The sequence below is a fragment of the Lemur catta genome, chromosome 9 (assembly GCF_020740605.2).
Source record: "Lemur catta isolate mLemCat1 chromosome 9, mLemCat1.pri, whole genome shotgun sequence".
Lineage (NCBI taxonomy): Eukaryota > Metazoa > Chordata > Mammalia > Primates > Lemuridae > Lemur > Lemur catta.
In genome coordinates this window covers 41,578,894-41,605,573 of record NC_059136.1, presented here as the reverse complement: position 1 = coordinate 41,605,573, position 26,680 = coordinate 41,578,894, and the positions used below count along the sequence as shown (strand labels likewise).

At 39.9% G+C, this 26,680-nt stretch overlaps 1 protein-coding gene across 1 annotated transcript in view; it reads left to right on the top strand.

Annotated features, from left to right (window-relative positions):
* COL14A1 (collagen type XIV alpha 1 chain) overlaps nucleotides 1-20,952 on the top strand; it is a 200,049-nt gene extending 179,097 nt beyond the window's left edge. Inside the window, exons 45-48 of the mRNA XM_045560831.1 lie at nucleotides 733-921; nucleotides 16,613-16,690; nucleotides 18,327-18,482; nucleotides 20,076-20,952. Coding sequence (XP_045416787.1) covers nucleotides 733-921; nucleotides 16,613-16,690; nucleotides 18,327-18,482; nucleotides 20,076-20,155 — 503 coding nt within the window. The 3' untranslated portion in view covers nucleotides 20,156-20,952. The remainder of the gene's footprint in view (nucleotides 1-732; nucleotides 922-16,612; nucleotides 16,691-18,326; nucleotides 18,483-20,075) is intronic.
* The last annotated feature ends 5,728 nt before the right edge of the window (nucleotides 20,953-26,680 follow it).

The following is a 26,680-nucleotide window of genomic DNA, read 5'->3' as shown; positions in this document are numbered from 1 at the left end:
TTTTATTTAGCTTTAAACATTTCCAAAGGGAAAAATAATAGTAATCTAGAAAATTCACTTATGTGGGAAAAATCTTATCTCCTGATGATGTTGGAAAAATGAAGCATTATAGTATCAAGTACTTTATAAATCTATACTTCTAATGATTAAGCTATATTCTTACAGGCATAATTGAGTTAAGGGGATTGGGGGAGAGAGTACCAGATCTTATTTTATAAAGCTAGTGGGAGTTTCTGCAGCTGAGACCCACATAAAGGTTCCTGAAAAAGGGCTTGGCAACCAAGGGAGGAGTTGAGACAGAGCACTTGTCTGGGGATTTGTAAGCAAGAGGGTGGGGAGGCTTTGTGGATTGGACAAAAGACAAATAACTTGGCAGGGGGCAGGGAAATGCTAGAGAAAAGGCAGCTGGGTGTGGACTTAGGGGATCAGATAAATATTGAGGGTGAAGATAAAATTTATGCTTTCTGCTCGGTGATATTTATTGAGATGCTCACGTGAGCTGTGGAATTCCAAACACATGAGATATAACTTGAATACAATCCAGTTGTTAATATCATCCAAAGTAAAATGTAAAAAATTTTAAGTTGGAAATTAACATATTAATATTTCCAAGGGATGTGCTATTTCCCTTGATGGGTATCTAACAGAATTCTTTGGAGCCTTAATGAATAATACCCCTCATCCTCCCTTTCTTTGTGTTCATTGAATGCTTTCTTTTGCTTTGTGGCTCAGGTCACATGGCCAGGTACACAGCCATCCTCAACCAGATTCCCAGCCACTCCTCATCCACCCGGACCATCCAGGGGCCTCCTGGGGAGCCTGGGAGACCAGGCTCACCTGGAGCCCCTGGTGAACAAGGACCCCCAGGCACACCAGGCTTCCCAGGAAATGCAGGCATGCCAGGATCCCCAGGAGAACGAGGTAAGCTGGGCCCCTTCTCTCACTGGAACTTCTCTGTGAAGCAAAGCATCACAGTGGTGTTCATTCAATGGTAAAGTCTGAAATAATGGACTTAAATTAATTCTACTCCATCTATTCTTCAGTTTCTTTTTATCCTCGAGCTTGAGAAAATCGAGTAATCTACAAATGTGTTTATCAAAAGTCACATCTACTTGTATGAAAGAGAAGGGTCAGAACCCCAGACTCACCTCTGAAAGGCTTTTGAGCTATTCCCTCTGGAAGAATGAATTCAAGGTTGAATTTAACCCTTCCAGGTTGAAGAATTAGAAAATGATGTCCCCCTCTGGCCGGATATGGCATCACACCTATGTTACAGCAAGCAGAGAGCTTACTCCAGTAGATCTGGTGCTTTTTTGTGGAGTGCCCAAACTGGTTAACAGTCAGTGGCAGTCCTGAGAAAAGTCATGAATCATATCAGCATGTGGTTCACATGTCTGTATATAAAGCGTGTTGGCTATAAATTTCAAATTAAAGTACTGTTTGTGGTCCATCTTCCTATAATATAAGGCAGCAGTTTATTTTATAGTTTTATGGGGCAATGTTTTGTCTTTTCTACTAAAGTTTCATTAAAATAGAGATTTTGCTTAGCCTCTTCTTCTACCATGTACAGGTATTAGAAGTATTGTGTAATACAATAATAACATTCCTTTGATTGAACCTATAATTGGCCAAGATCTCCCATTCCAGAAGCAGATAAAAGATGTGCAAAGTTGAGGCTACATATTAACCATGAAGAAAATGGTGGGAAAGAGAGACCAAGTATTTTCCAAGACACGGCTTCTAGAACATAGATCTGGGGAAAAGCTAACTATTACCTATCTGCTCTGGGAGTCATATTACTTTTGTGAGATGGGTAGGATATAGTCATTTCATAAAATTTGAAGTGTAAAATGCAGATTACAAAGATAGTATTTCATGTTCATTCTTGATCCATGACAACAGGCCTCGTGCATTTCGCCCTTTGGAAATGTCCTCCCCCCTCCTTGTCTCCCATACATTTTAACCCTAGTTCAAGGCTCACCTTAATGCCTGTTTCATGAATGAAATTTTTATTGATCCTTCCATACCACAAATGTCTCCACCCCCTGAATACCTGATGCACTCCTCATCTCTTCCTCCCATTTTGGTTCTCATTGTATGTTAATGAATAGCTAGATTGCTGAGAACAGGGATGGGGTCTGAATTGCTTTGCACAATGCTTTGCACTTAATAGGTACTCACTAGATAGTTGTTGCTTTGATTGTGACCCAGTTCTGATTTTTTCTTTCTGAAGATTTTTCCCTGTGTCAGGGCACAAAATGAGCAGACAGAGAAAAGGGCATAATTCTCTTGCAACACACCAAAGACAGGCAGCCTGGAAGGTGTCCCCCCTCTGTCAGCAGGGCACCCTCTGATGCTGTTGGTGATGGTGGAAAAAATGTGACTCAGGGAGCACAGAGCCAGCACCTGAGTCACTCCCAGCAAGTCACAAGTTGTCTTTGTTCTTTTTGGAAATCCTGGCCCTGTTCTTGCCAGACTGAGTCTTTCCTACTCTGCTAGACTACTTGAATGATTAGACCAGAGAAAAATCATCCAGGAGTTTTAAAAGAGCAGCTCAGACAACCCTTCAAAATATGAATTTTTGTAATGTAATTTTCTTATATACGTATTGATATATATTCCTAAAGAGTACATTAGACAAGCAAGGTCCTGTATCTCACAAATACGTGCAGGATGACAGTAAAAGAGAAAGTGAGAAATGCCCTGTAAGCATGAGGGAAGGTGGTTTTAGTTGATCACCAGCTGAGGGTGTGGTTTGGGCATTACTAGGTTGGGGTTTATAGGCCGGCATCCAAGGGCTTCTTTATTCCCAGCAAAGTTATTTTAGTTGCAGCTGGGATTTGATGTTTCATTCTTTGCCTTGTGATCCCAATACCCAGAAAAGAATGAAAGAGGAAAATGTCTGTCTTTCCACTAAATCAAAACAGTGGAATTTTAAAACTGAGGACTCTTCAGCCGTTTTTTTACCTCCTGATCCTCTCATTTTATATAAATATCATATGAAGATATTGAGGCCAAAAGAGACTCAAAGTCAGCCAACATCAGGACTGAAAATAAGAACCAGAGACCATATTTTATTCTGCTGTGTATAAAATATGATTATCATTATCCTCTATTATCATCTCAAAAGGACACAATATTGTAATGAGTAAAAATAAGTACTATTACTAGACAGTGTATTTAGACAAACAATAAACTACAAACCAAGATTAAAAGAAATGTGGCTGTCAAGCTGTCTGGCATAGCACTGAACTGAACCCACTTTCTGCTACGGCTCTATATGAGCCCCATATGAGTCTTCCCAAAAAACTCCATGATTCCATTCATTTTGCCTAATTTTTCATCAGAAATTCTCCATCTTATTTTTCTATTGTAGTTTTTAAAACTTTTAAAAGCATGAAGCACGGTAAAAAAAAAATACATCTGACATCATGACACAATATGTTTATGCATCCGGATGCATAAAAGTGTATGTACTTACCCTTACCATTGTGTTCTGTTTTCTTCTTTTGTTAAAAGGCCAAGGAGAGACCTTGGATTTCCAGATCTCAGTTTGAAAAACACTATTCTAGTGCAATATCTTTGATTAATCCCATCGTTATGAGAGAAATAGCCAAAGAATATGCATTTTTAGAGAGCAGAAGAAAAATTACATAAATTCCCTTCGTATTAGCAATGTGATATATATGACTTTTCATGACTTTCCTTATGACCTGACAAAAGACTATATTTTTGCTCTGTCTAGTTGTCTCTCTCTGTCCTTATTAACCCTTTGTCTCCTTTAACTTAAACTAAATCTTTTTCTAAGTGTACATGGAACACATACTTATGAAGTCTTTTAGCTATCTTCTCACATAGGTTGTAATATGTTGAGAATCCTTGGAATTTAAGTATTCAAAAGGATCTTGCAGCTCATATCGTTAAACTTTTCTACCTAAAGCTTGAACTCCAACTTAGATTTGTCTAATTATCAGCTCCCAGAGTTGAAGAGGTTCCATTGCATGACATCATACTTCTACAGCCCAATTTTTCACCTGCTTTTCCTTGTTACTTGTACTTCACTGTCAATTTATGTCAAAGAAAAGCGGCTCCTCCATAGATGCTTTTTGGTTACCTCTCCCCATTCAATCCTGCACTGTCTTCATGGAAATAGTTCTTTTTTTTTTTTTTTTCTTGGAAATGGTTTTTTATAACCTGTCTTCTCAGTATTCCAAAATTCAGGAAGGGGTAGAATCGGAACTAAGGGTTCCTCTTTTCTTCACTGAGCTGTGACAATCCAGTGCGGGCTGTTCTGACTTTAGGTCATTCTCCAATCACAGCCTTAGGTAATTCCATTCTTGATAATAGTTCCTTTTCTAATTCTGATCTCTGTGTATCATTCCCAGATGATTCCTCTGTTCATTTCCTTACTCTGTTCATTTAAATCTTCATTATCCACAGTGGCATCTTGAACCATGTATTAACCAAGTTTCTTTATTTACTTGAAAAGAATTAGGAAATTTCCCTGACTTCAGCCTTTATGTAAACCCTTCGGTTTCCATGATTCCCCAAAGATTATTGAAATCAGAGGAACCAGATAACTATAGATTTTCATGTTTTAGATTAGATGTCCACAACAGCTGGAATTTATATCTGGTTTTTATACAATAAATCAGCAAAATATTTATTGAATGCTGGGTCTATGTAAGCCTTTTTGGCTTGGCAGTGTGTGAGATAATACTATTATTTATGACTTTCACTTATTAGGCTTCATAAGGTATCTGCCAATTGTTGTGCTCAGACCGAGATACACACATTATCTCATTTGGGTAAAGCGGAAGACCTGGTTTGGATAAGGAAGGAAAATGAAACCTTAGTGAATGTACACGCTGGGAGATGGTAAATGCTAAGTGACTTAAGTAAAAAAGTCAATGGTGTCAGAACGTAGAGGAAGATATCACTGTGGTCTTTGAGAAGAAAGGGTGCTAGCGTTTGGTAAGCAACTACTCTGCCAGTTGCTAAGCATGTTATGGAATGCTCATAAAAATCTTATGAGATCAGTATTAGCCCCATTTTAGGTGAGATGACTGAGGTTCAGCTCCATTGTTAGTTGTCCAAGGTCACGCAGTAGAACAGTAAGGGGACTAGAACCCAAATCCTGATATATGTGATTCTAGAATATCTGTGCTTGCTCCACTGTGCCCTGTTGCTGCCCTTAAATTACTTGTTTAGTGGGGTTTCACAGAGGAGAGGCCAGAGCTATGTAGGGTTATGTGAACCCCATTTCAGGATGACTTCTAATAACCACAAATTCAAAACATGTGACCTGCTGAATTAAGCAGAATGTCTTAATGGGTTGTAGTTATACTATTTACAAGCTCCTTGTGCAGTCTGTTTTGCTGTATTTGGAGAGCTTTGGGGCACTCGTGCCTAGGCAAATGACCCTGTAAAGCTGGATGATCCACTGGGTAAATATGAATGTGATAAAAACATTTTCCATTGTTACACGTTTTGGCACCTGACCATTCTTCTAGGATCTTAGCATGTACCCAGACTATATAAGAGCCCAAGAAGGGGAATTAATTACAGAGAAATTCTAAGTCATGCATCTGGCAATTTGGGGTACAACTATAGAAGTTATATTTCTATTATAATATCTCACCCTAAGGGCAAATAGGGGAGAAACTTGGAACCATGCAATTCAATTCTGTTTTACTTCTGATATTTTAGTAGGGAAACCATTTTTGCCTCACTAATTTGTGATGTTGCTTTAGCTGGGAGTGGCATGATGGAAAGGAAAGACTGTGGTTTGGGGCCTAATCATATACAGGTTAGGATTTTAGCTTTTCCATTTACTAGCTGTATTATCTTAACTACTTAAGCTTAAAACCTAATCTTGGGCCCAGACACCGTGGCTCATGCCTGTGATCCCAGGGTTTTGGAAGACCAAGGCGGGAGAATTGCTTAAGGCCAGGAGTTCAAGACCAACCTGGACAGCATAGTGAGACCCCATTCCTACAAAAAATAAAATAGTTGGGCATGGTGGTGTGCACCTGTAGTCCCAGTTACTTGGGAGGCTGAGGCGTGAGGATTGCTTGAGCCCAGGAGTTTGAGGCTGCAGTGAGCTATGATCACACCACTGTACTCCAACCTGGGTGACAGAGCAAGACCCTGTCTCAGAAACCAACAAGCAAATAAAAACTCTAATCTCTTTCAATCTTTATCCCTACATTCACCCAGTACTTACTGAGCATCTACTACACATCAGGCTTGGCACTGGGCATTGACAATATGGTGGTAAATAGGGCATATATTTCTTGACTTTCGTGGCACTTTACTGTCTAGTTGGGAGACAGATATTAAACAAACAATACATGAATAGTTTAATTTCAGTTGTGATAAGTGCTGTGAAAAAATGCAGGCTGCTATATGAGCATAGATAAGGAGACTCTGACTTAGACTACAAAGTCAGTGATGTTTTAGCTGAGGCCTGTACATTTAGTAGGAATTTGGCATATCAGTAAGAAAGTATTTATTCTAACATGTATTTACTTGTAAAAACAACCTCTAATCTTTTCATCAACCAAAAATTTCCCTACAAGTATCAAGAATGTCTCCTAGGGATGGCACTGCTGCTGCTACTAAGATCCATTGCTTTGAACAAGAGGAGAGAACAGCATGGGTGGAGCATGGTGAGTAAAGAGGAAAGTAAAACCCAGGAGAAGAGCGGCATAGACAGAGGCCACATGATGCGACCCACACTTTGTGAGTCTTCATAAGGACTTTGAACTTGATCCTAAGAGCAATGTAGAATAGACTTTCTACAATTTCTCCTTCAGGATGCCATTATAAAGACTTATGTCACTTTGTATTTGTCTCTGTTGTGTTCACAGTGACAATCTACTAACATACCAAATACATGATTGCATTATGCAGATACATGTAAATTGCCTTGTTCTTTTCAGCCACATGCTCATTGGCAAACAGAACTCCTCTAAGCAAACAGAAGTAGACAAGGAATCAGTCTTGCTCTGACCACCATAAATAAGTGACAGTCCCTCTCAGAGACTCAGAAATGGCAGCAGGGCAGGGAAATGCTGTAAAAGCTAAACCTGTGTCCCTCATGGCCATGTTAAACTGTGAGCCAACAGAGCCAAGACGCCTAGAGAAAAAACTGAGGTCCAGATTGATTTAAAGCTGGGAGAGAGAAGTAGAGTTCTTATGTTCAGTATCCCTGTGGTTTAAAAGGGCTGTTAGAGCTGAAGATCAGTTTGGCAGAATATGTTGGTAAGAAATCAGAATACTAAAGCATAGCAGCTCTGAAGCCAGGAATGCGGTGATGGGAAGGATCATTTCTGTGAAACTTCTTAATGCCCTGTGTATATCCTGGCTTATTCCTGGAAAAATGATTTCTATGGGACAGATCAGCTTGATTAAAGATAGAGCACTGGTGGAGCTTTCATTATGATTTGCTGGTCAGCACTTAAATATTTATAAGTCTTTCCTGCAATTTTGTATTATAGTTGATGTTCAGTTGCATGAGACATATTTCTTTTCGGTGCTGTTAAGAATCTGCTGAAATACATTTTGCCTTCTTCCTTTCTTTCTTACCCATTCCCTGCTTCTCATTTTCTGAGAGATTAAAAACAGAAAAAGATAGAGTTTTCTCTTTTCTCACCTAATACTTATCTGGTAAAGTCCAATTGAATGCCCTTTAGAACAATATCTTTCTCGGAAGGTTTGATGGATTGTGTTTTCCTCATGCATAGGCACCTTAAGGCATAGACAGGCAATGACCTTCCTTCTTTCTTCTTTGCATCATCTTTCAGATTTTTTTTTCCTATTACAAACTGACTCTTTACATTGATTATGGCGGCAGAAAGGAACTCTATGTATTAGCGAACGGTCACTATGTAACAAATTACCTTAAGATTTAGTGGCTTAAAGCAACAAACATATATGATCTCAGTTTTTGTGGGTCAGGGATTTGGGGTTTAGCTGGGTGATCTGGCTCAGACTCTTGCATGAGGTTGCAGTCAAGATGTCATCCAGGGCTGCAGTCATCTGAAGGGTTGTCTAGAGCTGGAGGATCAGCTTCCAAGATGGCCCTCTCACAGGGCTGCTGGCGGGAGTCTCACGCCTTGGCTGTCTACTGGCAGGAGGGCTCCATTCCTAACCCCAAAATTCTCCATGGGGGTGGTTGAGTGTTCATTCCCAAAGCATGGTGGCTGCTTTCCTCAGAGCCAGAGATCCAAGAGAGAGAGCAAGGAGGAGTTCACAGTGCCTTTGTGACATCTAGTCTCAGCAATGACAAGCTTTTACTTTTACCATATTCTGTATATTATAAGGGAGTCACTAAGCCCAGCCTACATTCAGGTGGAGAGGAATTGAGCTATAGATTTTGGAGGGAGGCATATCAAAGAATTTGCGATTATATTTAAATATTCACACTCTCTGAAATTAAACCAAGGCCTTCTGGCCTGGCCATCCAAACAGGGTGATGCTTTCATCCGTCGAAATGATTTCCAAGCAGTATGACGGACATTGTCCAAGTGTAGGACATTGAAAAATGAGGGGTACTTGTGAAGGATTGGCTCACTCTGTGACTGCTTGTTTTCACCATTTATGTGTTTTTCTCTCCTGTATTCTATAAAGTCACTCAAATGGCAGTTATAGCTTTTTAGCGGGGAATGCAAGATGTAGGTTTAAGCACCTTAAAAAAGAGTAGCGCCTATGGAAAGATGTAGAATACTAACATCTTTTGTGTTCCCGTTTCTAAAATTAATGACAATCATGACAAAATTATTTTCCAAACAATCACAAAGAATGAGAGAAAAAAAGTCATTGACAAATTTAAATTGCCATTAAATTATGTTCCCACCCTTTGTCATTAGTAGAATATGACATTGTTGCAATAATAAAAAGCTGTAACTGGTACTCTGTTTTCTTTTTGCCATGGAAGCTAATATCATTGTTTCTGTTGCTTAAAAATTTTGAAAATCTTATTAGTGTGTGACACATATCATTCAGTACCCAAGCAGAATATACTTTCTTGAATTGGCCTTTAATAATTTCCCTTCTGTAAATCCTATCTCACCAATGAGTCTACATTATCCCTAAAGACCAAATTTGATGTATATTTTTCTTTTATTCCTCATAATACCTGAAATACAATGGTTATTTCATAAGTCATAAGTGATTTATGGTGTTGATTACCTCTTGGCTAGCTTTTTGACTGCCATTCCTCGTTCACCCTGTAGCCGCTATAAAAGCAAAAGCCCATGTGGTTATAGCACATCAATCCCGAGACATCATGTTAATAGAAAATTACTGCCAAGTTAACAATGTAAGCATTTCCTTTCAAGTCATCATGCGTAAATTTAGCCAGAAAAATCAAGGTAAGATTTCTAAGTAGGAGATTTGGTTGTACTGGATAATAGAAGAGAGAGACAGAAAGAGTGAGAGAGACTCCCTTTTTTAAAATGTAGGAATGTACTTTGCCATTTTCTAAATTTCCAGGCATTGAACATAAACAAGTGAAATGGAAATATAATGTTTATATGATAAAACTAAAGCTCTTTGTATTAGCTATGATGAACCAATTTCAGTGAATGTTTTAAAATAGATTTCAAAGCAAAAATATATTATAATATATATTATAAATATTCCAAAATGCATTTTTAAAGGTTGACAAAAAGATACATAGAATAGACATATTCATTAATAACCCTTTCCATTTTCATTGGTTCTAGATTTGACTTTGGCATTAAATTACTACCTAAATATAGCAAAATAGTTTGACTTTTCTGAACTTCTTTGCTAGTTTGGAAAAACATGATGAGGATCTTAGATAAAAGATACATTTATCTTAGTAATGGGTCCTTCACGCTTATTATGAAAGACTGTTGGTGATTATATATATAATATTATATTAAACTCCGTGGACACCAATGCCCTGGAACAGCTTTCTTTTCCACCATGGATAGCATGATACCATTTTTCAGTTCTGCAGGGAATGAAGACCAAGTTCTAATTTAAATATCATCCACTGGTTGCATATTCATGCTGAACCTGAGATGTTCATTTTTTTAAGCCATAGAAATTGTTCATTTTTTCACTCATTTTGAATAATTTAAATTTTCTCAATAATCAGTGGTATAAATAATATAATGGCATTTAAGGAGAAATAAAATTTGGAGCTGAAAGTAATAAATTGGCATTTGGTCTGACATTCTTATGTACCTGTGAGGTCACAGCACCAGTGGCAAGACTGGGGGGTGAACAAAAAGCTAGGGTTCCTGATGCCTGATTTAACCCCCATTCCCTCTGCCACTCCTGCAGCTGTGAACAGTAGCTGGTGTGCGCTGATGGACTTTTCACCTCCTCTTCTCCTTTCCTCTCTCCACGCTTCTATTTTTTCACCTCCCACTCTTCCTACTTCACATCTTTCCTCTCTGCTGCATTTCCTTCTGCCCTGGCACTGTCCGCCCAAGTTTAGGTGTGTCTGTGCTCAGAATACCAAGGGACCCTCTCACTGTATTGTCTTGTCTGAGAGAAACCAAAAGAGAGACCTGAAGTGCAAATTCTCCTGTTGCCTTGATCTTGGTCTGGTTAGTGGTTTCCTTTGCCCACTGAGTAGCCCCACTTAATGATTTAGTACATTTTCCTCTGGCTTTTCTGTGGGACTAGCAGAGGGTTTATTGGTGGAGTTGAGCTCTGCAAGACTCCAGTCTGCCTTAAGTAATGAATCATGCTTTGTAGCACCCAGCAGGGGCAAATCCATGTTTTGTGGGGCCTGAAGATTAAACAACTTGGGGTTCCCTTTGAAGAAAAAGAGTAAAATGTTATGAACACAAAAAATTGGGTAGGAGGTAGTGAAAACCATCCATGCCAGTGTGAGGTCGTTTCCAAACTCCGTCATCTGGCATGCATAGCTTGTCAATGCCCTGGCCTAGACTGGCCTCCTATTCTGTTGCTTGGGAAGCAAGCTGAAGCTGCCAACGCCATACCAAACCATTTCTAGTCCCCCGGGCATGTCCTGTTGTCTCTCACCTGCAAGCCTTGACACGTGCACTTCCCTTTGCCACAGCGCCCACCCTTGCTTCTCTGTGTGGCTAATTCCTGCTTTTCAGGACGTCACTTCAGGAATCAGCGTGTGGGAAACTTCTGTAGTTCCCCACAGATGGCCGCCATCCTCACACTGGGTTATAACTACTCATTAACTGTCTGTTTTCCCTACTGCATGGTGACCTAGTACATGCGGGAAGGGTGCTTTGGATTCTGGAGTCCCAGTGCTTTATATTGCGACTGGGTTAGGCAGGTTGCTTTTAGTTGGCCCTTCTTTCTTTTATAGTTGCATGGCCCTATCATCCAGGCTCCTTTGGCCTCTGCTCTTGGGCAGGAGCAGCCAGTGGAGGCATTGAGGAAGCCTGGAGGGAAGGACAAAGGGCAAATCTAGGGTATCTCTCTCCACAACAACCCCTCAGTTCTCCTGCTTCCACTGGATACTGTCTCCCTCTGCTCGTAGATCCTACCAGAAGGCTCTGGGCTGCAGGTTCCAGTCATATCTTTTTTGCCTGTTGTCTCTGAACTCCTAGGGGTGATGGTAGCTCCCTGGTTTTGCTAATTTATGGTTTGCATCTTTGTCTTCTAAGCCCGTCCACCACCCACATTACCAAGGCTCTGTATTAAATTCTCTCTTCCTGAAAGATCTGGAGTGGTTTATATTTCTTTGGCAGAGTCCTGAATTATAAAAGCATAGTAGATGGCCAGTTGTTACATGAAAAAGGCAATAGGAAGAGAGACTTTTAGCAGTCATTTGTTTACATTGTAAACAACTATGTATTTATTTTCCAGCCTTGGCCATATTAGCACAAAGCTTGGAGCCCCACATGCTGGTACTAGTCCTATAGACCAAACATATAGAAATAGCAGAGCTTTGCAAAGTACATAAAATACTTATTGAAGTGAACCTGCCTTCTTGTAACTAGGTACTAGGTCCAGTACCTTGCACTTAGTAGGCATTCAACACACACTGAATGAAGAACAGACCATACTTGCAATCTATCACCAGCGTTTCCCAGGCAACAGACAATAATAACACGGCAAGCCTTGGTCTACAACTTCTGTGACTTTTTGGTACAATTACAATGAAAGCATTCCCCGGGCCTTGCACATCTTCCTGGGCATAGATCCTGGAAGTTCCTCAGAATGTCTGGGATCAGGAAGGAGTCACTGTGCTCCATAGGGCAGCATGAGACTGCAGCCTGGAGTGCTTGGTGTGGTCAGGGGGCCATAAAAATCAGTAAAATCTCCCAACTCAGAGCCTACCGGGCCAAAGAAAATAGGAAACAGACAACCAAGGGCCAGACCCTGGATATGTAGTCAGTGTGAACAATATAAATCCTCTTAAAATCAGCCCCAAATCTTGGTCAGCGCAGAGAGCGAGCGTACAAACTGAAGAAGTAGCTGAGGAAATGTGATAAACGCAGGGCTGATTGCTGGGTGTGGGGCCGGAGGGAATGCACAGACGGATTTGGCAGGCAGTTCCAGGAAGCCACAAGTACCGCACACGAGACAAGAAACACAGCCTGCAGGTCCAGCGTAGGGCCCAGAGGCAAGGAGTGCGGTGGGTGAGCACAGAGGCTTCCGCGCCAATCTCTGTGCATTGACATGTTGGCTCTGTTACTTCCTAGCTGAGGACAAGTGAGTTAACCTCTCTGGATCTAGCCCTCTTTCAGGGTTAATTGTAGTGCCTGCCCTCTTGATTCTTATGAAGATTAAATGAGTTTGTACATGTCAAGCATCTGGCATTCAAAAATTAGTGAGGTAATTTATAGGCACAGTTGATACACTGTGGGCCACATTTTTGCTTTGTCAAAGTCTGCGATCAAACTTTGTATTTCATTCATTCAACCATATTTCTTGAGTGCTTAATATGTGACTGGCACTGGGAACACAATCTAAAACAAACAGGTTCCTGCTTTTGTGGACCAGAAATAGAAAATATTGGAGGGTCAGTGTTAGATTAGTGGACAGGAGAATCAGGCAGCCTTGAATGGATTTCGAAGAGACTGTAAAGTATGAGTATAAATGTATAGAAAGAATAAAGAATAAAGAAAGAGAGAGAAAAAGGAAACAGAAGATACCTCTCTCTGATGATCCTATTATTTTGGCAACTCCACAGAAAACTAAGAGTATTTTAATTTCAGCTAAATCATGTTTTTGGCAAATTGAATCTTCATATAAATAAACAATATAAATTATCTATGCTCATGAAAAAAAAGTTGCCCAACCTTAAACTTATTTGGAGCCAATTACATTCATCACCACACACCACACAAGGAACTTGTTAAAAGAAGCAGTGTTTACATAACCCAGGAGTGGAAAAGTAAAAATGAAGCTCTAGAATAAGGAATTTTGTCTATTGATCCTTCAAAGCCACATATAACAGGCAGCTGAGTGTTGGTGTAGGCACTCAGTCAGTCAGTTAATCTTCCCGTATTCACTGGACCACCTACTAATGGTGAGACTCTCCTGGAATCTGATGCTAGAGAGATACATAGGGCATGGTCCCTGTAGTCAACAGGCTCCTAGTTTGGGGCCAAATGGTCAGGAGAATAGGTAATGCAATGGGATAAGATACTACAGAAGCAAATAATTCATTCATTCATCTGTTAGTTTGCTCAGCAAATATTTGAGTTACATATGATGTGGAAGACACCATATAAAGTATAGGGATATAGCCATGAATAAGATAGATATTCCTTGCCCTCTTCAATCCATCATGGCTCTGCCTGTTATGGTTATAGAGAAGCTTTGATTTGGGTCTTGAAGAATGAGGAGGAGTTATGGAGGCAGACAAGGTGAGAGGGTGTTTTGGAAAGAGGGAATTTCTCTTGCATTTGGGAGCCCCAAGGGGTCTCCTGAGTCTCCGTGCCTTTGAGAAAGGGACACAGGCACTCAGCTCTGGCGACCCCATCTCAACAGCAGATGGCCCCACCTTGAGTCCTCGCAGAAGAGATTTATGATGGGTGATGACTGTGTTTTGCCTGTAAAGAATGACTTTTTGCCCAGGCTCTGCTGCCTGCAGGCATCTCATGGACAGTCACATGAAGATGTTTTAGGACACTTGTTTTCCCTCCTTTTTAATTAGGCCCTACAAGACTTATCAAAAATATAGCCAGGTGTATTTTCAGAGATCTGAAGTCTCCAAGTTTAGCCTTTAATTTTTTTCACTCCAAAAAATGGTCTATAGCCAAGTTCAGTTGTCACGGACATGGATAGTTCCTTGTATGAGAACCATAAATGAATATATGGACAAATGTTAATATATTTAGCTTATATGTAGTTTGGAATATATTAATAATAGCTTCAAGGATAATAAAATCTAAAATTCCCTGATAACACAAAATTGTATACATTTAACTTTTTCTTCTTTATTTAAGGCATTTTGAGGAGCTAAAATATTTTTGTTCTTCCTCTCTAACCTTGACTTATGTTACAGATAATATCAAATTCCACTTATTTTTCTCTACATAATTAGAAAATTAAAACAACCAGATTTTCTACTGCCACTCTTCCCCACCTTTTACTTTCTTTATGAGCCAGGAAAGGATAAGTCAGGAAACTATTATTAGGAGATTATTCCCGAGAATATTTTCCTGGTTGTCCTGTTCAGACTGATCTATGTCTTTTGCTTGTGGAGAACCATGGAAGCCATGTTGCCAAGACGATCCTGTGGCCTCCTGAGGTCGTGAGAGGCCGCTGAGTCACAACGCACTTAATCAGGAGCAGCCTGGTGTTAGTCATCAGTATATTTTATTATGTTCTAATTCTTTCAAAATTAGTGGTTCCCTGTGGGGAAAGTGACTCCAATTCTAGCATAAGAAGAGGCATTTTCTGCTAAACTCCCAGATGCATATAAGGGCACAAGCATTGACAGCTGAGGCTGTACCTATCAGCTAAAAAGTACTAACTCCAATTAGCTACTAAACTAATCCCAGTAGACTTACCCATAAAGGTTTTCTCGCTAAACAGTTTGATTAGCAATCAAGCATTAAGTGTTGACTAGTCAGAGTTAGCCGTGTGCTTTGAAAACTCAGATGAGTTTGCATTTTTACTTTGGAGAAATCATCGTCTTCCTGCTGGGCTTCTCAGAGAAGCACCAGCCGCTGAATTGGTGGTAGGAACAGGCACGGTGGTCAGTGCTCTGGGCTCTCGTTGACGTATTGGTCTTTTGTGAGCTCAGATAACACCACCAAGGTCACGTGCAATGGAATCGGGTGTTTGGAAAGTATACCAGTGGGTGTACCAGCCTGGACAACTATTAGAAAGGGCTTTTTTAAAAAAAGATTCCAGATTATATCTTGACCCCAAGAAGTGTTTATTAGGAGCACGGAAGACGCCAAAGCTGCAAATCAGGAGCAACTACTGTATGTGTAGTGTAAAAAAAAAATAAACAAAAATAAACAAACAAAACACAAAACCCTGATGGATTGCTCACCAGAGTCTTCTTTACCAGCTATTCTCAGAAAAAATACTATATCAACACCTTTTTTTTTGGAAATTATCAACTGAGATATTAAAAGTGATTATTTTTAAGTGCTGGATTCTTGCTTGTTGTATCTTCTAATTTGTCTACAGTGAACTTACATTACATTTATAGTCAAAACAAAGTTATTTGTAATTGTAAAAATTTTAAGTCCCTTCTATGCCTGCTACCTGTCAAATTGGCTATTTTCATTTATTTATGTTTCTTTCTAGGCTTTGACAATTCAACATAATTTCTCAATAGGTGTGATTAAACAGAGAGGCCGTTCTGCCTTTTGCTATTTCAAAGCATTGTTGCATGTGAAAAACAGACAGCAGAGACTGTCTGTATGTGAGCCAGGGTAACCCAGACCCCAGTCTAATGCAGCCCTGTCTTGGGCCTCAAGATAGGTGCTCTCACCTGTCAGGTGATCTTGTGATAGGATCTGGATGATGAGGTGTCAGAGTACGTGTATGTTTCTTTGTTGTTTGCCTGTGAAAATGTATAGTTTGTTAATAGTACTGTAAATTATTTGGAATAAGCGGTCTGCTCGATGGAAAAGAAACATGAATCGGTTTAAATTTTTATGGGGCTGAATCAGCCAAATCAAACACAGGCTTTTCTGAAGCTTCCAAGTTTTAATGGAAACTCACGCTCCTCAGAACTTTGCTGCCTAATTATAATTCATGCCTTTTGCAGATACATTACAGGGTGGACCAAAAGGAAAATGTTAGACGTGTTAACTTGTGATTTCTATTGTGTTACTTGTGAAATGCCAACTGCATACGTTGAATGGCCTGGTGCATGCAGAGACACAGAGCAGTTCCTGGCAGGCTGAACCACTTCAGTAGGAGGGAGAAAGACTGACTTGCAGTATAGCAAACTCAGGCTGCACGCTTGGATACATAACGAGCCTTCAACATGTGATTTTGCATAAGCTACTAGTGTCAGAATTTAATTTTAAAAGTCCTGTGGTACCCATAACCTCCAACCAATCCACTTCAGTGTCTTCATCAGAGAGGTACTTTTGAAACCCAGGAAAACAGAACTACCAAGATTTCATTTTAAAGAGAACTTTTAAAAAAATTTTATTTTAAACAGGTCTAACTGGTATCAAGGGAGAAAAAGGAAGTCCAGGTGTTGGAACTCAAGGTCCAAGAGGCCCTCCTGGACCAGCAGGTAAATTTTGCCACCCAACAAAAAACAGCAAGATGTAATTTTTTATATTTATTGACATCATAGGTAAGGAAAATGGCCACATTACATTCTTGCATCTAATGAAATGGCTGTATTTCTCATTCATTTTCTCCAGAGGCTAATTTGTTAGTAACAATCCTCCTATACAAGGCCAAAAAGTTATAGCATATTCTGGGATTTTATTGTTTGCATGAGTTAGGATAGGATAGACTATGCTGAGGTAACAAATAAATCCCAAGTCCTTAGTTGGTTGACACAATGAAGCTTTATTTCACACTCTTACACAGTTTGATGTGGGTAGGGTAGCACTCCTCCGTTTTGGAAGCCATGACCTCCACCATGAATCATATGGCCTCCAAGAGAAGGTACCTCAGTCTCAACTTCCTAAACAGCATGACGTGTCACTTCCATTCATATTTCACTGTCTGGGACTAGTCACAGAGCCCCAACTGAACTGCAAGGGAGACATGAAACCTAGAGGGGCACAAAGTTATTTGGTGAGCACAAGTTGTTCCTGCCGCCACAGTCTTATTGAATGAGTTTTGTGGAAGTTTTGAGTTTTGTGTATCACATGCTCTTAGAATGCTCTCCAGATGATCAGACTTGCTGTTAGAAGTATAGCTGTATATTTATAATCTGTCTTAGCCACATTGAGTCAAATGCTTTACAGATTTTTCGTTCCAATCTAATAATGATTTTGGAATATACTCTTTCTAAAAGAGGTTCCTAATGCAATAGATTCATTCTGAGTGTAAATATTTCTGCTGTTAGAGACAGTAATGAGGAACTGACCTAGTGTCATGAATTACACAGAACTGATGGTTGGGGAGTGTTGACTGAATGGAGCTGAATGTGTCTGAGAGCCATTACACTATTCAAATATAAGGTGATGTTTGTTCCTACTTTTAATTTCAGTTCTAGTTGAAGAATTTCATTTCGAATTGAAGTCTGCTTTATAAACACTGTTGGAACATAGGGCTAAAAACATACAAGCCAAAAAAAAAAAAAAAACTCATGCTGATAAACTTCTTAAATTCACAATTTTAATCCTCTTTCATTTTTATGCACTCTAAGTTCTCAATTAATGTAAACTAGCCTAAAGAAATTTTGGGTAAGTATTATTGTGTTGAATTTCAGACTTGTCATTTGTCTCCTCCAGAATAATTTCTTTCAGACTCAGACAAATTTATTTTAATTATCTAAGGCCATGGACCAGTACTTATTTGCATGCTATTCTCACTAATTGTAAGGGTGAGATTTGAGTGTGTTCATGTCCGTACATTGGATTCATAAGGAACTGCATTGGGAAACAAAAGCTCCATAAAGAAAAGAAGGTTGGGAGTAGCATGTTCCTTTCCCTTTAATATCCAAGAGGCAATAAAAAAGAATACATTTGCTTCCTAGTTTCTGGAGCTAATTAAAAGCACTGACCTACAGGAGGATGTGTGATTACAGTATGACCCTCAGCCTAGGCAATCCAGTTTAAGAAAACAAACTCAATGAGCAGAGGGAAGCAGATCATCCTAATTGTCCTCCAGTTTACTTCTTGTAAGAGTTAGTTTACTTCTTGGTGGTCTCAAAACTCACCCTCGAAATGTTATTTGTGGGTGCTTCCTAGGACCTTCAGGGGAGAGTCGGCCTGGCAGCCCTGGGCCCCCTGGGTCTCCCGGACCAAGGGGTCCACCAGGTCATCTGGGGGTGCCTGGACCACAAGGTCCTTCCGGTCAGCCTGGATATTGTGACCCGTCATCATGTTCTGCCTACGGTGTGGGAGGTAAGTGCTTGCCCTTGTGGGCTTTAAAGCAATATTTTACTACGGTTACACCAAAATGGGGAGATGATGCCATGAAAAGAGGCCAGTTATGGGCGGGAAGTAGAGCCTGAACTCTCCTCACTACCTTAAATCATCCAGAGACATCTTCTATAAAGTGCAAATTACTATAGAGGCTACTCCTTCAAAACCTTAAGAGGAAATTCCAAATAACAGCATGTTTAAGTCTTCCTTGCTTTCAAATGGTGATCGCCATAGACTTGGCCTTTGATCTCATATTTGTTCGTTTGGGGGACATGGTTGAACATTCTTTTGGAGCCTCCATTCTATGTGACTGCTGTGGTGAGACCATGACGTCCTGCAAAACTTTGCTCATGTTTTGGGAAAACATCAAACTTCCCCCATAATTAGAGGGGCTCCCTAGATTCTTTCGGGTGGTATCTTGCCCACTACATGCATTTTAGGTGACCAAGGATAGTTTTAAGAGGAAACCAAAGTCACCATGCTGTCCTTGTCTGATCACTAACTCCCAGCCTGAAAGATTAAGCTTCCTAAAAGCATCTGTAGTCTGCATGTTGGCGTGCCGTGCAATGGCTCCTTTTCTGACATAGCCACTCTTGGAAGCATCAAGAGAGAGGCTCAGAGACTGCTTACGAGGTGATGAACTTATTAGTTAATTAATTGAAATTTTCTGCTTCAGGAGAAATTTAACCTTAGTTACCAGAGGAATTGGTCAAAGTTTTGCTGATGTGTTTTTCTCTGTTCATCTTTTCCCTCCCTGTTCCCTCAAATCCCCCGTCCCTTATTAAGATCTGATCCCCTACAATGATTACCAGCACTGAAGTGGAAATCCTCCACTCTATTTACATTGGCCTGGGCATTTGGCTACAGATACAGAACTGTCCTGTTGACCACCACCACCAAGCCCCTGCCCCTAATAACCGACACTCCGCTTCCCTGCCTCACCCGCTTCCCTGCCTTCCCACTTTCACAGCTCTTGCCCACCCTGCTCTAAACACAATGGAGTGATAACATTGGAATTTAACCAAATCATAAATGTCGACTGTAATAGAAACTGGCTGCTCCATGTCAGCCTAAATAGAGATTTATGGTCGGGGGCCAAGAGTTTAGCCCAAACTCCCCTGTGTGGAGGCTCCATGATAAAGTTACTTACCTGTGCCTCTTCCTCCTTCCCATCCCCACGCAGGGGGGTGGGCATCTCCTCCCTCCCTGCCCCACCCTCCCCACTCTTTCCTGGTGATGGACTTCTAACATGAGATTGGTTTTTAAAATTTATATTTCTTTCATAATTCTGCTGAGTTTTCAGGGTTTCTTTTGTAAATAAAATTTGATATTTAAGCAGTTGGCTATGATTCTAATTTTCTAACAATTTCTGTAATGTGTCTTTTTCTTCCTCCTTTTACTAACTGTCTGAAACCTCATGGGGAAGGTGCGAGGGGCGTGCTGGGTTAAGGCACCTGCTGCTTTCTGCCCAAGCAGGATATCTCTGTGTCTCTCAGGACCCACGTGAGGGGAGAATATCAATTTATGGTTTCTGGGTCCTATCAAGTCCCCACCCCCACTTTTCCTCTTTAGCTTCGCGTCCGGATCAGCCAGAATTCACCCCTGTCCAAGATGAGCTGGAAGCCATGGAACTGTGGGGCCCCGGGATCTGATAACCTCAGGAGAACTTGGAAGGCCAACTGCAAGAACTCTTAAGGAACCTTCTTTGAGAAAATATTGTCGTGTGGTTTGTATGCTACTTCTGGGGGGCTCATTTCAGCAGCCTAAATCTCCTCTTTGGATAATGTTAATATTATTGTTATTAACAAAAAATATATTTTTTAAAAAAATCCCCTTAATCTATGACACCGTAGAAATGATTTCCCTTTGCTGTTTTAATGGCATGCCAGATAATTTGTTTTTCCAGAGAATAGTGCTCAAAGAGGAATTGGGAAAAATAAATGGAACCCTGGAATCCTTTCTCTCAAGTTCTAAGATAAACAAAACAGATATGATTGTGTTTGAGGGAAATGGGGCCCCAGCAGAAAAAGAATTCAAAGAGAGTCCAAGATTATACCATTTACTCCTACCCCCATGGGAATGATGTTGCTGGTAAGAAAAAAGGGACATTATTGGAGAAACTACCTCTTGTTTAATTGATCTGTCCAACTCTGAGATCACTTGGTAACTGGTTTCACGGGTATCCAAAACTAAATGTTAGAATATAACCTTTCTGAATCTGGTAATTTTAAAGGTAGATTTAGTTTTTTTCAGTGGTTTTTCACTGATGCAAAATAATGACTTTCTACCAGCTCTGATGCAAAGAGATCCAATTTTGATGAACAATTTATCCAGCATTATGTTCCAGGGGCTGCCTCTCCTCATCTACAGGGATTACTTTGTACATGAAGATAAGTTGTTGCAAACCTATTTCCATTCTCTTTTGTAAGCAAATAAAAATTTAAAACAATGTATGTGGATTCTTTTTACTGCATTTTAAAATATTACTTTAAACATTTGTAGTCTAAGCTGAATGTCTACCAGAAAAACAACAGCTGCCTTCCTTAAGGTAAACATTCAAACTTTCATTCATTCATTCACTCATTCTGAGTGAAGTAGGAAGCTTAACAGAAAAAGCAGTTGACTTGGGCCTAAGACTACCAGAATTTTATTATTCATTATAACCTACTGGGTAGCAAACGCAGCACTAATGCATGACTGCTAAAGAAATGCTTACTGATAGTTGAGGAGTCCATCTTCTGGTATTGAGAAAAGCCTATAAAACCCTAACAAGCAGAGAGAAAATGAGGTTGAATCTAATAGACTTTAACCCTGAAACTATACTTTGTCTTTTGCTCACAAAGGAAAAATCTAGGTATTTGAGAAAGATTTGAGTTTTATTATTTGCTAGTTGAAAATAGAACTAAAAAAGAAACATAATTGAATGTACACTCCTTTTTCCCTGTAACATCTCCCTAGCAACAGCTAATTTTAAAAAGTAGGGATGGGGTCATTTACAAGCAGAAGCTGAATTCTTTCTGAATCAGGAAAAGTCTAGTAAGAAGGAGAGTGTCTGTCTGATTACCAGGCTCTCTGACCTTCTCTCCGCCTAAGGATCTCCTAATCTTTGGTTCCCATCACAGATGCAAGAAGACCTCTTCATCCAAAGGATTCAAATAGTATAATCTATTCGTGTGTCTTTGGGGATCCAAGCAAATAGTGTTTTGGTGTTTTTGCAGGGAATGAAAGGAGAGTGAACAGATAACCCACAGCCATTCTCTTTCAGTTATGGAATATGATTCCACCTGGAAAAGCAGGATTTATGGGAAGGAAAACATGCGCAAGGCCAACCAGTATGGCCTGACCCAGAATCACCTGGGAGAAGTCCTCTATCTTAAATGACTGGGATGTGTGGCCGGTCACTTCCTACCCCTGTGTCTCAAATTGCTTAGTCTATGACATTTAATGAGTGAGTATAGGGAAGGATATTCTTCTATATGTTTTAGTATTTGGCCCTTGGAAACAAATAGCCTAATACTGTGCCACTCAGAGGACCCTCAAAGTTTGTTATAAATGGTATAAATGGTGAAATGTAAATTACTGGAGGTTCTAATTCATTATTCACATAATTCTTTTTTTCTTTTCTTTTCTTTTCTTTTTTTTGGAGACAAGGTCTTACTCTGTAACCCAGGCTGGAGTACAGTGGCATCATCATAGCTCACTCAACCTCAAACTCCTGGGCACAAGTGATCCTCCTGCCTCAGCCTCCAGAGTAGCTGGGACTACAGGAGCACACCACCACACCTTGCTAATTTTTCTACTTTTTGTAGAGACAGGGTCTTGCTATTTATTGCCTAGGCTGGTCTTGAACTCCTGGCCTCAAGTGATCCTCCTGCCTCAGCCTACGCAAGTGCTGGGATTACAGGCATGAGCCACCCGTGCCTGGCCCCATTCATATCATTCTTAAGTTGTTTAAATACACTTGGCTTTGATTTTACTTATTGATCTAAATTTGTTTATTTAAGCTACAGGAGTTTCATTAGTTTGCAATGTGTCATCATTTGGACCCAGTATATCTGATTTTTATTGAGTGAAATGTTCTTCTATAAAAGGTATAAATCAGATTCTGGATTTTTGTATTCATAATACATGGCCTGTAATAAAAGCTAATTTTGAAGTGCATTTTTATTGACTTATTTTGGCAGAAATACACTTATAACTTAACTTATATTTTATACTGTTTTCTGAAAATAATAAAGCATCATTTTGTAAAAAAAGACATTACTCTTCAGAATTTTAATCACTTTTGTTACAAACTCAATTTTGAGGGGGAGTAGTCATTTTACATTAGTATTTTGTATTCAGAAAAACCACAATTTAATTACAGAAAACCTTTTTCCCCTTTTTTTTCCTACCTCTTTGCCCACCCCATCCTTCCTTATCTGGTATTGCAGCGCATCAAGGACTGTTTCAGTTCTGAGGATAAAACCGTGAGCAAGAGAGATGTGGGCTCTGTCCCGATGGAATTTCCTTTCTGATACTGGGGGAAGACAGGAAACTCATGAACAGACAAGCAAAATTAATTATCAATCATGATGAATAATGCGAAAGACACAGATAAGGTGTTGAGACAGGAATAAGGAAGGGGGTGTCAAGGAGCTTCTGCTTCCAACTGGGTGGACAGAAAATGCCTCTCTGAGGGGCTAACATTTAAGTGGAGACATGAAGATGAGAAAAGGTTCAAGGCTTGTCAAGTACAAAGGCCCTTTGTCAGGAAGATGCGTGTCATGTGCAGGGAACGGAAAGAAGTCCTGTTGGCAGGAGAGTGAGTGGAAGAGTGAACAAGATAAGCCTGGAGACCAAAGCAAGTAGGGCAATAGGTCCCAAGTTAGTGATTTACATCTTATTGTTAATTACATTAGGATCAATTGAGCGGTTGTCAAGAGAGGGCTGACATGATCTGGTGTATGTTTTAAGTTATTAAAGGGAAAATTGCTCTTCCATTGAGCCACATTGTTGGACTCGTGTTCTGAAGCTGTCATTGAGCAGTTACTATAGGCCAGGCCTAGCCCAAGGACTTCATAGCTGTAGTTAGGGTGGGCTAGGCTATGCAGTGGAAACAGCAATCCCTAACAGCTCAGGAGCTTAGCACAATAGGCATTTGTTTCTTGCTCATATAAGAGTGCAAGGCAGCTGTCTTCCATGTCTTGGCTCAGTGTTCCACACTGCTTTTGTCTTGGACAGTTCCATATCAACATGTACTTCCATGATTGCCACGGCAAGAGAAGAGAGGACGTGGAGAAACGTCACCCCAAGAGAAGTGACACACATTACTTCCATACATGTTTCTTTGGCCTAAGTAAATCACATGACTACATTTAATATGGGTGGAGAAGTACAACCTTCCCATGTGCTAGGAAGCAGAAGAGAACCAGAAATATTGGCGAGAAGCAGTAAAAGCTACTGCTTAAGTTTTAACTCATTTGGTCCTTGCAACAACCCAATAGCTAGTTCACTATTATCCTAATTTTCCCAGTGAAAAGACAGAAGCACAGAAAAGTTGAGTTACTTGCCCAAGAACACACAGCTAGTATTCAAAGCTAGACATTCTGGTTCAAGATATCTGCTCCTAACCTTTAAGCTTCTTTGCCTCACATATTGGTGCTTATTAAATTTTGATGGCAGAAAAGGGTAGAAGCAGGGCTTATTAAGGTGTACACTCTTGGATTCTGAAGAACCCTCAACCCCTAAAGATTCTGTTTGAATTGTGTGAATTGAGAACTACATATCTGCATTTTTTTTTCATCCAAGCACCTCAAGTGAGTGTGTACAGCTCAGTGTGTACAGCTTGAAAAATATTATTTCAGGATCATTCTGGTTGCACAGTGGAGAATGGGTTGGAGAGGATTACAGAAGTGGAGAAAATATTAGTTATGTCATTGTAGTGGCCTGGTGATAGATAATGGAGGACTGATCAAAGCTGGTGGAAATAACAGGGCTTGTTAGTCAACTAGAGATGGAGATGAGAAGAGGACATTATCTAGGATAAGCCAAGTCTTTGGCATAAGCAACTGGGTGGATGGAGATAATATTTATCAGAAATTTGAGTCATCAGCTTGTAGGTGATATTTAAAGGCTGAAGGCTGTCGAGTGGGGGTGAGGGGAAAAAATGTTATCTGGGGGAATTTCTCACTTTCTGCTAGCCCTCTTTTTTGTTTCCACAAATTATACAGTTTGGTTATTCATATTTTATTTTTGATTAAATATGTTTAAATTGATCTGTCAACCAAATACTTTCCAAACTACAGCCACAATGAACTAGTTGCAAAACACTTAATGCATGTTCTCTCTTGTTCTGTATTTTTGACATGCTTTTCCTCACATGGAAAGTCCTTCTCTGCCCCACCCTGGTATAAGTGACCAACTTAAACTCAAACTCCAAGACTCACCTGAGACTCCTTTTCCCATATGAAGCCTTTTCTAAACCCTACCATGACCACCTTGAGAACCATGAAACCAGAGTCCCCTTTTCTAGTTAATTCTTTAACCTGTGGACTCTCATACTGTGTGCATTCTTTAAGAGGTCTGTCTCAGACTGCTCAGCGTGTGCTTGACACTTGATGGCTGCTCAATAAATGTTTGTAGAATACTATTAAGAAGCATCTCATACTAGCACAGTTTCTAGGATCATGGCCAAATCACATTCTGCTTACAACAGGAAGAGTTTTCTATAGGTATAAGGCAGAAAATTTGGAAGACAGGAATAATGCCTAGAAATTAATGATCAGCTTCTATAGAAGCTTGCAAATTCACATTTATTAAATATTCCAGAATGCAAGGGAAGTATTTAAGTCTTGTTTTCCTATGAATTTATTCATTCATGTGTTCGAGTATTCTTCCATCTCCCCATGCATGCTTATATCCATCCATCAAACTTTTTTTTTTCTTTTTAATGTTCTTCAGTCCTCTGAGATCAAACTTTTAATTAGCATCTACCATATCTGCCACGGGTTCAGGCATGCGTTGGAGTGTCATAGGAGTTGAATGCCATGGGAGCTCCCTAACTTTATGCTCTAAGTTGAGGTCAGGAAGATAACTTGGAACCGATTGTGGAAGATCTTCTATCCTCTGCTAAAATGTTCAGATTTCTACCTGAAGGCAACAGGAAGTCAGTAAGCAGGTGAGTGGCTTATTGGAGTTATTATTTTGGGGCACAATTTGATAGATACAAGATAGCCTGGGTGGGGAAAGATTGAGGAAGGAAAAATACATTTAATGAAGACCTTCTATGTGATAGCTTCTGTTCTGGGCACTTTATGTTAACTTGATTGTCATAACTTAAGGTAGGTATTCCCTTGTTTTGATAAATGTTGGAAAATGGAAGGTAAGTATACTAACATGTCCAGGGTTACACACAAACACAGAAGAGGCAAAACAGGGATTCTAACTCTGATTTTTTCGCAAAGTTTATGCACCCTTCCCCATATATACCATGCTGCCTGTTGCAGTAGTACATGTGAGGGCCTGGACCACAACACTGCAGCGGGGGAAGAAGGGGAAGAGCCAGCTTCGAGGACTGTTGAGAAAGTATTATGGGCAAAACTTGATTACTGATAGGATCTAGGAAAGTGACATGAGGGAGATAAGAATGGCTTCAACATTTCAAGTTTGGGATATTAGGGGAATGGTAATTTCACTGAGGTAGAAACTTGAGCAGGGAAAGAGAATGATTTTAGAATGGCATGTTGGCTTTGAGGTTTTTCTGCTTCATTCGAGTAAGTACATTTTTATTATCAGATAGGGACTTAAGGATGAAACAGGGAGGAATGATTTTGGATGACTGATGTAGCTGTGACAGCGGGGCAGGGTTTAATCCTCTTGGGCTTGTCCCCAACAAGAAGGGCTGTTCAAATGCAGAATGGAGGTTTCCAAGGTAGGAATCAAAATATTTGGTTTTAAAAAATCATAACTTTTCATTCTAATTTAATGTGGCACTGGAAACACTGATGGAAAGGGTTCATTTGTGCTAGACGAGCTCAGAGTTTAGAGAATTCCTCTGCCACAAAGTCCTGTTTATTCTATGCTCTATAGAATAACTCTATCATTAATAAAAATTAAGTAAAAGAATGTGTTTGCAATAGTTTTACATTATTTATATGACTGAATAATTTCATTAAAATTTGGCTGACACAAGAAAT